Source organism: Palaemon carinicauda, chromosome 11 (assembly GCF_036898095.1).
Source record: "Palaemon carinicauda isolate YSFRI2023 chromosome 11, ASM3689809v2, whole genome shotgun sequence".
NCBI lineage: Eukaryota > Metazoa > Arthropoda > Malacostraca > Decapoda > Palaemonidae > Palaemon > Palaemon carinicauda.
In genome coordinates this window covers 61,523,019-61,535,577 of record NC_090735.1, presented here as the reverse complement: position 1 = coordinate 61,535,577, position 12,559 = coordinate 61,523,019, and the positions used below count along the sequence as shown (strand labels likewise).

Genomic DNA, 12,559 nt, shown 5'->3' with positions numbered 1-12,559 from the left:
GACCTTCTTTTCCCTGATGATAGGTATCCATTAGAAAAAGCAAATACGTTTCATATTTCTCCATTCCTAATCAGCAAAACTCATAAGCTCTGAATAGTCCCTCTCAAGAGAATAGACTTGTTAATGCAAAGTTTCAAAGTCTAAGCACTTTTGATATTTAGACGTACGATCCAGAGATGTCAGGGAGGACCTGATCTCTATGACGGGAGGTTGCCCACTTGGGGGTAGACTACAATGTTTGGTTACACGATAGTAGGCAGGTTATCAATAACCCAACTTCCCCCCCTGGGATACAACCATTGAATGAGAAAAGAATGCATTAGAATAAAGTTCCAACTGTTCTGTGTGATAGTAAGTAGCCCTTGCTACTACTCTCGGGCATGCATCCGCCAGCGAGGGTAGTGCATGCAACTGATGAAGTGAACGGACTTCGTTGGGAGTAGTAGCTTGCTTCCCCGCATGCAGAAGTGTCAGAACACAACTTTCCTGACTTAGGGTAAGCTCCGTGCACGACACTGAGCTCACAAGCGCGTCTCTGTGTGTGAGTACCTACGTAGTAGCTCATGGAGTGCGACTAAGCATACAATCATTGCTCAAAAGGAAAATGATCATTGACTAGTTATAGCATAGTGACCATGAAAATGTTAGTGAGCATTTGTGTGCCTATGAGGGGCACATGTAGCTAACGTAGCTAGTGAAGCGATGAGATCTCTATTGGTAGTAGGGACTTGCCGGCCCCATGGGTGTGACAAGTGTAATTGTAATCAAATATATGTTTGCTATCATTCGTAAAAGTAAGCATGAGCTGATTCCTTCTCATTGGGAATAGAGGCTTAAAGGAATAATCTAGAAGGGTTAGGTCTCACAAGATCATTGTACCTTGATGGCTTAACAGAGTGAGGGGGAGATCGCAAGGAATCAGAGATCGATGCAAAGTGAGCATTCTGATTAGCTTTCTAGCCCATAGAGAGAAGTCCAACATAGTAACCCTGAAGGATTATGTTTCCAGACCCACGTCTTCCGAACAACAGTGGGATGAGGGAGCCGCAAGCGATTGGAAAGTATTCCTATATGCAGCAATAACCCGGCATGATTATATCTAAAGAGACTCGTTGTGCCCTGGAGGCTTAAAGGAATAACCTAGAAGGGTTATGTCTCACAAGATCATTGTGCCTTGAGGGCTTAACAGAGTGAGGCAGGGATCGCAAGGGATCAGAGATTGATACCAAGTGAGCATTCAGATGAGCTCTCTAGCCCATAGAGAGAAGTCCAACATAATAACATTGAAGGATTATGTTTCCAGAGACTCCTCTTCCGAACAACAGTGGGATGAGGCAGCTGCAAGCGGTAGTTAAGCATTTCTATATGCGGAAATAACCCGGCATGACTATATCTAATGAGACTCATTGTGCCACTCATTGTGCCCTGGAGGCACAATGGTGGCATACGGCGGCCACAAATTGTCGGCAAGCATCCTAAATTACGGCAATAATCCTTGAGGGTTTCGTCTAACGAAACTTGTAGAATCCAAGGTTTCTACCTTCTTGGCGAGGTCTGGCAGTCGTATGGGCGAGTGTGCATGCATAACCAAGTAGCTCATTTCATCCATTTATTACATTTATAATGGGGGTGTTAGCTTGGAGGGTAATTATATACCAAATCAAGTGACACAAATGGCTAGAGACAGGGAAAGGTGGAGGCAACTGACCGTCAATGTTCAGGGCACAGCACTTCAGTAGTAGTAGTAGTAGTAATAAGCGAGCACCTGTAGTTGCACAGACCTCGTCAGAGAGGGGGAGTTCCCTGTGCACCTTTCCTTAGTGTCAGGTAAGCTATCTCTTATGAAAATAAATAGTCTTGTATGGTCAGATTAATTTCCTAAGCATTGAAACAACACTAACATTAGCCAGGTTCCTATAGAAGGTTGGTAAGTAAAGTCTTGCAAACTCATTTGGTGAAGTGAGCGTTAGTGAGTGCCGCTGAGCGTTGGCAACGACACTAGTCAGGTTCCCATATAGGGTTAGTAAGTAAGGTCTTGCAAAATCATTTGGTGAAGTGAGGACTGGTGAACATTGGTGAGGAGAGCGTTGGTAAACACTGGCAAGTGCTGTAGAACATTGGCAAAGGGAACACTGGAGAGCTAAGTAACAGCAAGGCAAACACTGGTGAGGGCTGTAGAACATTGGCGAGGTGAAAGCTGGTGAGGTGAGCAATAGCTAGGCAAACATTAGCAAAGTGACCGCTGGTGGGGCAAATGCTGGCAAATGCTTAGACATTATTGTGTAACTTTGTTTGTATTCTACTTTTTATTTTTGGGAGCATTTCAGTAATCAACAATTACTTTTATTTTACTTTTGGTAGTCATCAGTTATATTGAAATTATATGCACATACGAATAACAAGGAGTATCGTTTATAATGTTTGGATAATGGGAATACAGTACTGTGCTAATATTACTCAGTAAAGTATCAAAAGGAAATCACTACATTTCTTGGCTCGCCTTCTGCCAGAAATATGACGTCATCAGACAGACAGTATTCTTTTCTTAAATTTACAGTAAATAGTACTATAGGCTACTCATAACAACTGATACAGACCACTGAACTACTTGGTATCGTTACTCAATGTTTTGATAATGCGAATAATAAGATTACTCATTAACGAATCAATACGAAATCACTCCAGCCACTCCGCTCCTGCTCGAAAGATGTCATCACCAGACGTGTGCGCTGCGATATAAACTTGACAAAGAATGACTTGTGAAGTATGTAAAATCATTCTCTGTTTTTCTTGCAAGAAAAAAATACTAACATAGCCATTTTTTTAATGTAAAAGAAAATATATTACTTAAAGAAAATATTTGTCCTATTAGTGTACTGTACTTTCATTAGATAAATATTGATCTACTTTCTGAGATGAAACAAAGAAAATGAAACTCATGTAAAATATGATATTCTGTCATAGTTGCAGAGTCAAATTTACACTATGTAGTACAGTACTCATAACAAACGCTACAGACCCATGAGATACTTTGTATCATTACTCGATATTTCGATTATGGGAATAATAACATTAATCGATAGCCAATTGAAAGAAAATCACTCGATTTGCCAGCTCGTTTTCTGTGGTTTCGCCAGAAATATGACGTCATCAGACATGATAAAGCATGAACTCAACAGATAGCAAAACATTTCTTAATATATTTTCCATTTAAAATGCATACTGCATATTATCAATAAAAGAATATACTAACTTACCTAGATAAATGAATTAATTTTTATATAATAAAATAGATTATTTCTAAGGAAAAAGTGTCCTAGTAGTTTACTATTTACATGAAAAAGTGGTTGTAAAGTCAAACAGTCATAATTTGCAAGGGTAATGGGAAGTTCTAGGACAAATCCAGGGAACTCTTTAGAGGGGAGAAGTGCTGAGGAACCATGCGGGGGTGAGGTGGGGTGGGGTGGGTGGGGTTGGGGGGGGGGGCGAAGTTACAGTCTTCACTCTAGGGTTCTGTATACGGGAACTGGGGGGAGGAGACTTTCAACGCCTTGATAAGAGATACCTCGAAAAATTAAGTCATCTTGGATAGAAATGACAAATTCAGAGATAATTTGTATTTTTCCTAATGATAAAAACCTTTAGCTATTTAATAGGGGTAAATTTAGCGAGGGTTGACTTACCATCCCGCTAGTTAGCGCGGGGGTAGAGGGGTGGCTATCTACCCCCTTCACTCACAGACCTGTAACTGTGTTTCACTTTGTTTGAAGGTAGTACTTCAAGGGGGGACAGGGTCGGCAAGTAGGTTTGTATAAATAGCTAAAGGTTTGTATCATTAGGAAAAATACATATCTCCAAATTTGTCATCTGTTCCATAACAGGATTACTGTACAAACCTACACTATTTATTAGCAGTGACTCACCCATTAGGAGGGTGGACATCCCTGCAAATTTGGCTTTTTAGCTTTACTAGGGGACTCCTTTTTTTTGAGAAGGTCAGTTCCAAAAATAAGAATACTCCAACACCTCGCTAAACCTTGCTATACAAGGTCTGCAACCTACGCAAGCTATGAGACTGTGAAGGTAAAAGTTATTTAGCCTTTGTAGGAAATAACTGTGGTAACTAAGGCTTTCCCAATCCCTTAATGCAGGGTATGGGGACGCAACAGTATTGACACAATACTGTACTAGGTAAACAAGGGAGCAATGGTTTACCTGCAGTGGTTGAGGTCAGTTTATGCAGAGAATACAAGCTGTTGTTTCCCGCATGAGAGGGGAGGATCAAGAAAAGAAAATGAGTCAGTCATTCCTTTTCATTCACGTAGACTAAAACCGGGTAATAGAGCCCTCAACCTTCTGCTACTTGTCCAATAGGGAGCTTGAGGACCGACACAGATGGTATCGAGCTCCTGTGGGTCACGTCTTCCAGATAATGGGCTGTGAAAGTTGTCTGGTGCTTTAACACCATTACTTGTAGAAGCTGTGTCACAGATTAATCTCTTTTGAAGGCCAAGGACGTAGCTATGCTCGACATCATGAGCTCTGGGTCGACGTGTTGCAGGAGGCTCTGGATTCAGACTGTAATTGATGACTGTGAATCCATGCTGAGATGGTGATTTTGGTGATCCTCCACGTCTCTCCCGGTGCTGACGACAAGCATAGGCACCCGGGGGTGGGCTGTTGCTGTTCTCTTGAGGTAGAGCAGCAAACTCCTTCCTGGGAACAGTAACAGATGATCTGGATCCTCAATTACAGAGCAGCGACTTGTTATCTCCGGAAGGGGTCGAATCTAGGATACGTCACCCCTGGAATCTGAGTCTTGGTAACAAACTCAAGGACGAAGCTGAATGTTATCTCTACCCCTCCCCGTGAATGGGCAATGTTGTATGAGAGACCATGAAGTTCACTGACCCGTTTGGCTGAGGTCAAAGCGAGTAGGAACACTGTCTTCTGCCAGGTGGCAATCTGTTGCCTGGTGTCGTGGTTGAAAGGGAGGCCTCTTTAGAGACCAGAGAACTCGAACCCTGTTCCGAGGGGCAGGTGTGACTTCTGACAGGGGACAGGTAAATTCATAGGTCCATATGAGTAAGGAAAGATCTAGCGATGAGGAGATGTCCCTTTGTTTTAGTTTGAAGGCTAAGCAATTGCCTTTCACTGCCAAAACTGAAAGGCGTCTTTCCTTCTACAAATACTCAAAGAATTCCACTATGGCTGGAATAGTGGCATAGAGTGGAGAGAGACCCTTCCCATGACACCAGCCACAGAAGACGTTCTACTTTGACTGGTAGACTGCTGCCGAGGATTTCGGTTGATATTAAGGCATCCTCTTTGCAACTTGTTGAGAAAGTCCTCTGTGAATGAGGAGGTGCTGGGTAGTCCTCAGGCATGCAGTCGTAGCAAAGCTACAGCTTTGTGGTAAATGTCGACCTGAGGTTGTCTGCGTAGATCATGTCGTAAAGGGAGTTCTCTTGGAGGCTCTGTCAGGAGCTGTAAAAATCCGGATACCATTCCACATGATACCATAGTGGAGCCATAAGTGTCATTGAAAGGTTGACCAATATTCCGGCCTTATTGAGTACCCTTCTTATCGAAAAGAAAAGGGAAAAGGCGTAAACGTCGTTGTTGTCCCCACCATTGTTGGAATGCATCTTGCCAGAGAGCCTTGGGGTCTGGGGAGCAGAGGGAGCTTGAAGTTTAGGGCTGTTGTGAGCAGATCCATGGTTAGAGAGCCTCACAAAGTCAAGACTTTGTAGGCTACAGTACTAGGTGATCCAAAGACCATTCAGTACACATTATCTGAGATGTTCTGCCCAGATTGTCGGCGAGCACATTCCTCTAGCCTAGAATGAAGCGGCTGGTAGTGGTACCAAGCGGGCTTCAGCCCATCTCAGTATTTCTATTGCTAGATGGGATAGGGGCTACGAACAAATTCCTCCCCGCTTGTTGATGTGAGACACTACTGTGGTGTTGTTGCTTATCACCAACACTGAGTGACCCACCAGGATATGATGGGACTGTTGAAGGACCAGAAAGACTGCCTTCATCTCTTATAGATTCATATGAAGGTACTTTTAAAACTCTGGCTGGAGGACTGAGATCGTGTGGTGCAGCACGTTGGTCGCCCCCTCCACATATTTTGGTGTCTAAACACAGAATCAAGTCCGGGGGGAGGATGAGAAGATCCACTTCCTTTCGTAGATTCTCATCTGCCACCCACCACTTGAGGTCCGTCTGTTCCTCTGGTCCCATGGGTATCAGAATGCCCGGGGAATCGAAGGCCTGATTCCAATCGGAGCGATCGAATCCTAAGGCAGCCTTTGGAAACTAGATGGGTGAGGGATGATGGGAGTCGGAGGAGACATAGCCACTTCTGGGCTGGGAGTTCTTCACGTCTTGAAAAAAGGTCTTGCGACCTTTCTCAGCCTCGTTATCCTCTCTCTTGATAGGAAGGTTTTGTGGAGATTGGTGTCTAAAATCATTCTTAGGTATACCAGTCTTCTGAGTGGGAAGTAGGGAAGACTTCTCGAGGTTTACCATAATCACCAAATCTTCGCAAAACCTCAGAAGTTTGTCTCGATGCTGAAGAAGGGTTGCCACCAAGTCTGCTAGGATCAGCCAGTCCTCCAGATAACAGAGAAGACGGATGATGATCCTTTGAACCCAGGATGATACTAAGGCAAACACTCTGGTGAAGACTTAGGGTGCTGTGGAAAGACCGAAGCACAGTGCCTTGAAATGGTATTTCCCGTTGTCTAGACTGAATCTCCAATACTTCCTTAAAGATGAATGGTTTGGGATCTGGAATTATGCGTTCTTTAGGTCTAGTGTGCACATGAAGACCCGTGGTCTTAACACTTGTCCAACCTTCTCCAACATGGTGTGGACATCGGCCCCAAGGGACTGCTCCTTTGCGGATCCCTTTGCACAGGAGCTTGTTGATGCTGGGGTCTTGACCCGTGGAGGGAGAGATGAGTTATCGGGATGCGATACCCTGCATAAGGACTCTTCCCTGGGAGAGAATTTAGCCTTAACTGATGAAGAAGGGGGTAAGGCAACGTTTGACCTTAACTTGCGCCCTGATGGGGGTGATGCCGTTCCATAGAACAGCGTCATTCTGGCAAACGTTGACAATGGTCAAGGTCTGGTTATCGCAGCCACGGTGCAGTTGGAGAGTGCTCGCGAGTAGTCACCTGTCGACAAGCTGCTGATGGGGACTGCCGATCGCCTGCCGATTGTTTTAGGAGATCGGCGTGATGCCGAACAGTGAGCAGCGAGGGGTGTGTCCTTAGCCTTCTGATCTACTGGGGAATGACAGGCAGGGAGTGACTAGTGAGTCTGAGTAGCGAACTGCCAGTGAACGGCGAGATGCCGGTGATCAGTGAATCGGCAATCTGTGAGCCGGAGATGGTGACTGACAAGCAGACGATGGCTGCCTGGTCAGTTGGCGAGCGGTGATCTGCCGTTGATTGGTGGATTGACTCAACAATCAGCGAGTTGGTGGTCGAAGAGCCAAAGGTGAATGGCGAACCACTAGATAAGTCCACTGTTGAATGGCTAACGGCCATATACCAAAGGGTCATTAAGGGATGAACAACCGGGGGGTTTCAACTAGCTGGAGAGTCACAAACCAGAGTTCGTTGATGAGCAAGTGACAAGGAGAGTTCGTCTGATGAGGGCCGTAAGTCTGGTGAACAAGACCGAGGAAAGTCTGAGGTCACAGGCAAAAGGTGATCAGTGAGATGCCTACTGGTGATCGGTCAACGAGCTGGAGAACGATGATTAGCGAAAGCAAGAGCAGACAATCAGCGATCGACAGGGTGATCAGGAATGGGTGATCAGCGATTGATGATCGCCGACTTGTGATTGGGGATTGTTGAGCTTGTAACCACTGAGCAGGCAAGGTAGGCTGACAACCGTTGAGCTGGCAAGATAGGCTGGCAACCGTTGAGCTGGCAAGATAGGCTGGCAACCGTTGAGCTTGCAAGGCAGGCTGGAGATCAATGAGCTAGGGATCGGCGTGCTAACGATCGGAACACCACAAAATAGGTGAGCTGGTGGATGATCGGATAAGCTGAAGTACAACAGTATGGTTTAACGATCGACGAGCCAGAGATTGGCGATCAGCGCTCCGAGCTCTGAGAGGACGCTCAGAGTGCTGGCATTCGACAACTGGATGGTTAGAGTAAGGTTCGACTATCAGTGTTGAGCTAACGATTGGTGAACAGCGATCGTCGAGCTGGCAATAGCTGACTATCGGGGATCGGCAATTGGTGAGCTAGCAGTCAGCAAGCTGACGATAGGCTATCGGTGAAGGAAGAGCTAGCAATTGGTGAAGGAAGAGCTAGCAATCGGAGGTCAGCGTTAGCGATTAGTGGTTGGCGCGCTAGCTATAGGTGGTTTGTGAGCTAGCTATAAGCGAGCTGGCAATTGGCAATTAGTGGGCTAATGATCAGCAAGCTAGCAATCTGCAAGACTGGAGGTCAACACAAGCTGACGATTAGCCATTGGTGAAAGACTAGCTAGCAATCGGCGAGCTTGCGATCAGCGAACTAGCGATCAGCGATCGGAAAGCTAACAATCGGTGATCGGCGAGCTGGCAATCGGAGACTGGCAAACTAACGATCAGCGAGACTGGTACTAGCAGAAAGACAAGCTGGTTGGCGAACAGCCGAACGATGATCTGGAGACAGGAGGCTCGTGAACAATACCTCAACGGTGCATTATGAACTGGGATTCATTGACGAGTAGGGGAGCTCATTGAGCTAGTGATCAGCGTTCCGGCAATCGGTGAGCTGGCAATCAGCATGATGGCAAATGATGTAACTGGCAATCGGTGAGCTGTCGATTGGCAGGAGATCAGCAAAGTAACGATCAGCAAGTTGACGATTGCTATCGGAGCGCTGGTGATCAGCGATCGTCGAGACTGGAGAAACACGAGCTGCAATAGGTCGGAACAGCTGGTCGGCGTACAGCCGAACGATGATCTGGAGATGGGATATGCCCTTGGGAAGGTCAAACATCACCGGGAGAGGCGCGCGAAGGAGAACTCGAGGGTGCGTCATGAACCGGAGATCATTGACGAGCGGGAGAGACTGAAGAACCAGGCGAAGGTCGGGATAGGTGGGGTCAAAGACCACGGTGACAAACCCGCAAAGGGGTAGGAGGATCGGTAAGCTGCTCAGTAGCAGCAAGCCTCGGATTCTACTCCGCCCCAACGGAAGAGTCGACTCAGCAAGGGGTGGACCGTAGTCTTAGGCAAAGAAACAGCAACAGTAATCGGCGTCAATGTGATGATGAAGATGATTAAGGGAAGATGTCCTTCAGAGGGGAGGACAACCCAACACCTGGGGAGGATAACTCTCCCTCGGAAGGGAAAGTAGTCCTACACTAGGATGCAGACCTCCAGGCAGCGCTGTTTGCTTCCCATCAACAAGCCTTGTTCAAGTTGAAGATCTCCATCAAGTGCTGCATGAGAAAACATAGCCGAAGCTAGTTCCTCGAAGAAAGTGTGATCAGGAGCTGTCACAGGTGCAGAAGGACAGGAAAGTGATGGCGCAGTGACAGCAGATTCCCCAGGCACGAACGGCACTGCTCTTCTATGTCAGCTATCTTAGTCGTATGAAGAAGAATGGCATCACTAAATGAGGAAAAATAAAATAAATGATGTAACAAAAATTCCCTCCGGAGGAGAGCCTGGTCCATGGCCAGGAAAGGTGTCAATTACAATTAATTCATTCAGCTAAGAATATTCACTACTCGGGAGAAACACTCGACCCTCCAGCGGGAAGGGGGTTCCCCGCAGAGATGAAGCTGAAAAGGTGAATTACAAACAATTATAATTTCACTTAATTAATGAAGAAACCATTTGGAAGAACAACCTAACGTGCAAACGGGAAAGGTGTTCCCCCTGCAGAGTATACGGCCGATCGCCCATTTAAGGTGAATGGCAATGACCTTGAGAAAGAACAAGACCGAAGTCAAGCTCTTAAAAGACCACATTCCCTTCCTCCAGCAGATTCCATGTAGAGAGGAAGGCGATGACAACAGCTCAACAGAGGAGTATCCAAAGGATGATGATTCCCCTGCGAAGGCGGCCAAGTCAAGTCTCATGGAAGGCTATCCACCAACGGGATGACCAATGTCCAAGGGGGAAAGGTCAGGAGGGAAGGTTCTCCGCCCTTGAGAACCTGCCGCATTGCGCTATCACACACACAGCAACATGCAATGTAAGGAAAGCTACAACATATACTGTATATAAAAACATTAAGAATGTTTCCATATATATACAGTAGTGAGAAAAACATGAGGTAAAAAGAAAGATTAATGGCAGTCCAAAATAGGTGAGGAGGAAAAGCGGCAATAACTGTTCGCCCTCCGAGCCAAAAAATAAAGTGAAGCACAGTCACAGGTGTATGAGTGAAGGAGGTAGCTAGCTAACCCCATAACCCCGCATGCTAACTAGAAGGATGGGTAGTTAACCCTCACTAAATCTTAATGGCTCGTCCTTTTAGCTTCGCCGAAAGTAATGCCTCTAATAAATAGCGTAGGTTACGGAACAAATAGCCATACAGGGCTCACCTCTCAATTCACTAGTGGGAGGCAAGGGAGATCTATACATTTCTGAATAATCAGGGACCAAGGATGCTGGGACTGGATCTGGCTAAGGGAGCGCAGCGACCGTAGCTAAGGCATCTGTAACAAGCACTGACTTGGTTTCACTAGGCACATGATCAATATTAGGTGATAATACAGATAATACATACTGTATAGAAATTATCATCATCAATAATTGAATTAGCATTATCATCGTTGTCTTCTGTAACCGGAGTATCAGTGGGCTCAAGATATGAAGGAACAAGATGGGGGATATCTTTCGATACATGAAAGAGGTTAAGCTTCTTAACATTACTGGAAGAAGACAAGGAAGGAAAATGATCTCTTAGCTTGTTTCTTGTATCAAGAATGAAATCTCTCTCACCGGGAGGACCCCCACTCTCTACAATACTCACATGAAGATTCCACAAAACATTGTATGCCATGGCATTAGCCATTGTTAAGTACAAATGTAACATAAATAAAGATAAGCCCACTAAGTGACAATTATAAAAAAAGGACACTAAGCACCATAAGAGTAATCCAATATGGATTATTTAAGTTGTGATCGTACACAGAAGAGGGGAGACCTCTTACCGTAACGGTGACCAGGATAGAAGTGAAACCTACAAGTAGCCACAAATAACACTGCCCAGCAGTGGGGTTGCTAGGTAACCAACCATCATGCAACCGAACCCTTTTTCTTTTATTATTGGCTGGAGTAAGCCATTTACATGGCAGAGAAGTTTGTATCTGCATAGGAATAAATTCCACAGGATTTTTTGTGACATGTTTACATTTCATCTTATACAGTACACTGCACATATAAAAGGTCAAGTACTTATAATTTTCTCAGTAAACAAGATATTGCACCGTACAGAATTGCAAAATTTTCAAACATATATTAATATTACTGGAAGTAGTTGAGAGGCAATTATACTTACACAAAGGGCTCTAACATTAAGTGCTTGGCTAGGGTTCATTTGACATAATGTTCGAACAGCTTGGAGGCGCAGCAAACCACTTGGGCTATCTTCATCTTGCTTATCACCAGCCATCACTAAACCTGTCACAGCTATAACAGAAATCATAACTAATAAAATATTCTCATGAAATGCCTTATATGTTCATAGTGTTTAACATAACCACTCATTTGTTGATTTGTATTCATTTTTTAATTTTCACTTGAATTTTGTGTCATTTTTTCAGATTCTAAGACCATTTTACTCAGGAGGACTCCATGTGTAGTGTTAAAGGGCTGAATGTGATAAAATAATTGAATAATGCAATACTCTAGAATGCAAGCATAACTTGTATTCTATCTGTCTATCTATCTACAAAGGAACTTCCCCCAATTTTTGGGAGGGGTAGCCAACATAAAAAAACAAAAACAAAGAGGTTCTTCTTTTAGCTCCTCCCAGCCTGATGATGGATTCAGCCAATTTTGGCTGGTACTGCTAGGGTGCTACAGCCCACCCTACCCCGTTATTCACCACAAATGAAACTTCCTATGCTGAATCCCCTACTACTACTACCCTTGGCGGTCACCAAGGTGGCTAGAGGAAGCAACAGGGCCTATTGAAACTGCATCACAATCGATCGCCATTCATTCCTACTTCTAGCATGCTCTTCTGCTTCTCTCACATCTATCCTCCTATCACCTAGAGCTACCTCCACTCTATCCATACACCCAAACCTTGGTCTTCTTTTTGTACTTCTCCCATCAACTCTTGCATTCATCACCTTCTTCAGCAGACAGCCATTTTCCATTCTCTTTACAAGGCAAAACCACCTCAACACATTCAGGTTCTAGGACAGTTTGATACTGGACATTTTGATACCGGACATTTTGATACCGGACATTTTGTGACTAGGATTTTTCGTTACCCGGACATTTCGATACCACTATATATATATAAGGCACGAAACCAAATTATAACTATAAGTGAAGAGTTAAAGTACAAAT

General features: G+C 44.8%; 1 protein-coding gene across 2 annotated transcripts in view; it reads right to left on the bottom strand.

The window, feature by feature from the left end:
* Positions 1-12,559, bottom strand: part of IntS2 (integrator complex subunit 2) — a 213,099-nt gene that overhangs the window by 146,280 nt on the left and 54,260 nt on the right. For both annotated transcript variants that reach the window (XM_068383054.1, XM_068383055.1), the window contains exon 4: positions 11,538-11,668. In XM_068383054.1, the coding sequence (XP_068239155.1) occupies positions 11,538-11,668 (131 nt within the window). The remainder of the gene's footprint in view (positions 1-11,537; positions 11,669-12,559) is intronic.